We start from the raw sequence: 3,544 nt of genomic DNA, 5'->3' as shown, positions 1-3,544 counted from the left end.
TTATCTGGTGTTCAAAAATGGTCTTCCTAAGATTATGGGAAGGTATTCATCATCTTTCATGTCTAACACCACAAAATCCACTGGAAAAATAAATTTCCCAACCTTTACCAACAAATATTCAACAATGCCACATGGGTAATTTATCGAGTGATCTGCCATTTGAATTGTCATTCTTGTGTTTTGTAGCTTGGTTAGAACGAGATTCTTGTAAAAAGAATATGGCATAAGGTTTATGCTAGACCCCAAATCGGCTAAAGAATTTATTGAATTGGAATTGCCAAATTCACAAGGCAATGTTAATTGTCCCGGATCTCCCATCTTTATTAGCAATTTATTAATGATGGCACCAGAACACAATTCATTAAGCACAATAGTAGATGCTTTTTTCAACTTCTTTCGGTTCATCATCACATCCTTTGCAAATTTAGAAATTTTAGCTATAGGTTTGAGGAATGGAGCATTGATTGAGAGGGATATCACTTGTTCTATGAATATCTTTTGTTCCGGCTCCATAAGATTCTTGAGGACTCGAGATGGATATGGCAGTAGAGGATGGTACTATTTTAAAAAGAATAAATTTTCTTCTTGAGTGGCCACGGAGTGGCCTCATGGTCACCACATCATGGACATTGGGCATATTGTTTTTCTTTTTCCACTTCGGGCTCCATTTCTTCCGGCTGTGGATCGGGCTAATCGATAGATGTATCGTAAATCACAAATGGCTGAGAAGTTCCCTCTTTTTCAGTGAATATTTTCATAACTTGAGATTAACGACTTTGATTGGTAGTTTTCGGTGGCAATCTGTTAGGGTTCAAAGTCACTCTTGGATGTCTTGTGTGCTTATTCTTTTGTAGGTGTGTAATGAGATGTATTTCCTTTATAAGGATGTGAGTAACACTCATTTTATCTAAGGAAGAACTTTAGATTGATTAGTTTAGAGTGACAATTATTGTAAACGCACTTGTAGGCTTTCTAAAAACTAATGAGAGCTTGAACGATTTATTTACTATTGTGTTCTTCATGTTCATAATTCTTACATGATTCACTAGATCATATCAATTCCACATATGTCATCACGATAAACACCACTACACAATCGTTTGTTTATGATTTTAGTCAATAGACCCAATTGAGTCTCAATTTTATTAATGGCAGCCTATTGATTTCTAATTGTGGCATTGGTTGCATCATGCCTCTTCTCAGAAATGGCTACAAAGCGTGCGAGTATCGACTCGAACTCAGATTTGCTCCGGCGGTGGCTGTTCTTTTTGATAAAAACCTCGGCTGATTTCCTTATATTTATCATCCTTTTACTACTTGTACATCGTAAGGCAACCACTCTTTCTTTGGTTTTCTCCAGTCCTCATAATACTTGTCCCCGATCGAGGAACATACTTATGTTTTTCTATTCCCATTCTCATCTAGATCACAATATTTGGTTAAGTGTGGCCTAGTGCAATTGGCACACACAACTCGTATGGCATGTATAGACTGATCCATTTTTATCGGTCGTCGATCCATGTTCTCGAGTTCAATCATTATTGCTGCCAAGTTCTCATTTCCTCTATTATCTTTGCCTCCCGTAGAATCGTCTCATGGGTTATGGTATTCTGTTGAGTGCTTCGCAAATTATTCAATTAATTCTTTAATTGTGGCCATATTCTTCTTAGTCATCAAGCCTTGAGAATTAATAAGTTGTCTCATTGTAACATTCAACCCATAATAGAAAATAGAGACTTTTTGTTGATCGTTCAAGTCATGTTGATTAAAATTTTTTAGAAGGACCGTGTATCTCTCCCAAGCTTCATATAAGGACTCACCAATTTCTTGTTGGAAGTTGGCAATCATCTTTTTAAGTTTGGAGATCTTTGAATGACTAAATTTTTCTATAAAAGCGTCATGAAGATTGTCCTAAGTTCTAATTATTCAAGGAGATAACGACTTCAACCATATCTCTGCACCACTAGAAAATGTCACAGGAATCATTCTCAGTAACACTGCATCTCTTGAAACATTTGGAACATTGAAATAATTTTCAATGTCTAAAACTTCATCAATGTGCTTGAAAGAATCTTGACAATCTTTCCTGGAAAAATGTATGTCTTTGAGCATTGAAAGAATATGCTATTTGAGATCAAAACTCATTGCAGCTGAAGTTATGGGTGGAACTAGACCATGCCAGTTTTCATTTCACAATCTCTTCTTATACTCCTCCATCATCATATACGTAATTTTTTCTGTCTCTTCAACCTCACTTTTTTTTTGTCTTCCTCTGATTTTCTCTCAGATCTTGGCTCGTAACCGTCTCCTTTCATGTTTAGAGTCTTCTCAAAATGCTTGTATGTGTCAAATTCGAAGGTGCTTGTTAAATCGTCGACCTTTGGTCCTTTTATGGAAATCAGATTCAGGATCCTAAAGTGGTGGAATTATTGGGTTTCGGGATACTCGGGTCATAAATCACTAAAAAAAAATACTCTTAAAAAAATTAAAATAACTAAACTAAAAATTGTATGTTTAGTGACCACGACATAGCCAAAGGTGCCCACAGCGTGGGTTTTGAAAAAAAAAATTAAATTTATGTGGAAAAATAACCTTTTGTGGTTTTACCCCTAAAAAAAAAGACCGAATAAGTAAAAGTACTTAAACGAAAAATCAAATAAGTCGTTCCTCGATAACGACGCCAAAACATGATATGCATAAAGTATACCTATCAACTTTTAAATTTATAAGCCTAACTAGCTTAGCAAATTTATGCACCTATAGGTAGTGTACCTAGTCGGATTATGAAATACTTAGGTAAGTCGGGTGTCAAACACAGTGAATGGAATCTAATTAATAAGATAACTATTATTAAATTAAGAAAACAAACTTTAAGTTAGGTTTTTATTTTTTTATTTTGAAAGTTTGGTAACTTAGTTCAAACTACTATCAATTAAAGAACTATTAAAACTAAACTAGCAAAGAATACGATTTCTACTTCAATATTTAAAGAGTACTTTTGTTTAGTTCTGATTTTCCCATCTCATATGGATGATTTCTATTGGATGAGTTATATTAATTATCAATTCTTAAAATGTCACACCCCCGAACCAAGATGGCGGAAACGTCCTGGGGCGGATGACTTTATGTACAATATCATAACAATTGAATATGCATGAAATATAGCAACAAAAAAAATCATACAACGGAAATACACACTCACATAGTTTACATATTGAACTAGTTCATCAGTTACGTAAAAGTAAGAAAAGTAAAATTTCTTGAAGTAGCACCACTTGTTCTCATAGCCGAGCTTATTACCTGCTACTAAATCCCTGAAAATACAAGTCGTTTTGAAAAGCGTCAACTAAAAAGTTAGTGAGTTCATAAGCATTTTTGTATGAAATGCTTTTGTTCTTGTTTAGAGTAGTTCTCATAGTGTTTTCAGAAAATCCGATATTTTCTATAAAATAGTTTGTAAGTTTCGTTCTAAAACCGCATGTCCTTTGTTATCTTTTGTTTGTAAAAGTAAAGCGAACGTTCCCAGAAAATCCGATATTTTCTA

General features: G+C 34.4%; 1 protein-coding gene and 1 non-coding gene across 2 annotated transcripts; one reads left to right on the top strand and one right to left on the bottom strand.

Moving 5' to 3' along the window:
• On the bottom strand, window positions 1-513 carry LOC145016749 (uncharacterized). Its single transcript, XM_078974976.1, has one exon. The coding sequence runs from the start codon at window positions 511-513 to the stop codon at window positions 1-3; it is 513 nt and encodes a 170-aa protein (XP_078831102.1).
• Window positions 514-1,753: 1,240 nt separating this feature from the next.
• LOC145019092 (small nucleolar RNA R71) lies at window positions 1,754-1,860 on the top strand. The gene has a single exon (XR_013667410.1). It is a non-coding gene; the product is annotated as a small nucleolar RNA R71 (small nucleolar RNA).
• The last annotated feature ends 1,684 nt before the right edge of the window (window positions 1,861-3,544 follow it).

Source organism: Lactuca saligna, chromosome 9 (genome assembly GCF_052625555.1).
Source record: "Lactuca saligna cultivar CGN05327 chromosome 9, ASM5262555v1, whole genome shotgun sequence".
In the NCBI taxonomy this organism is placed as follows: Eukaryota; Viridiplantae; Streptophyta; class Magnoliopsida; order Asterales; family Asteraceae; genus Lactuca; species Lactuca saligna.
This window is presented reverse-complemented; position numbering and strand designations above follow the sequence as displayed.

What these genes read in the sequence shown, in the direction of transcription:
- LOC145016749 (XM_078974976.1), bottom strand. Translation starts at nt 513, where the DNA reads ATGGAGCCGGAACAAAAGATATTCATAGAACAAGTGATATCCCTCTCA.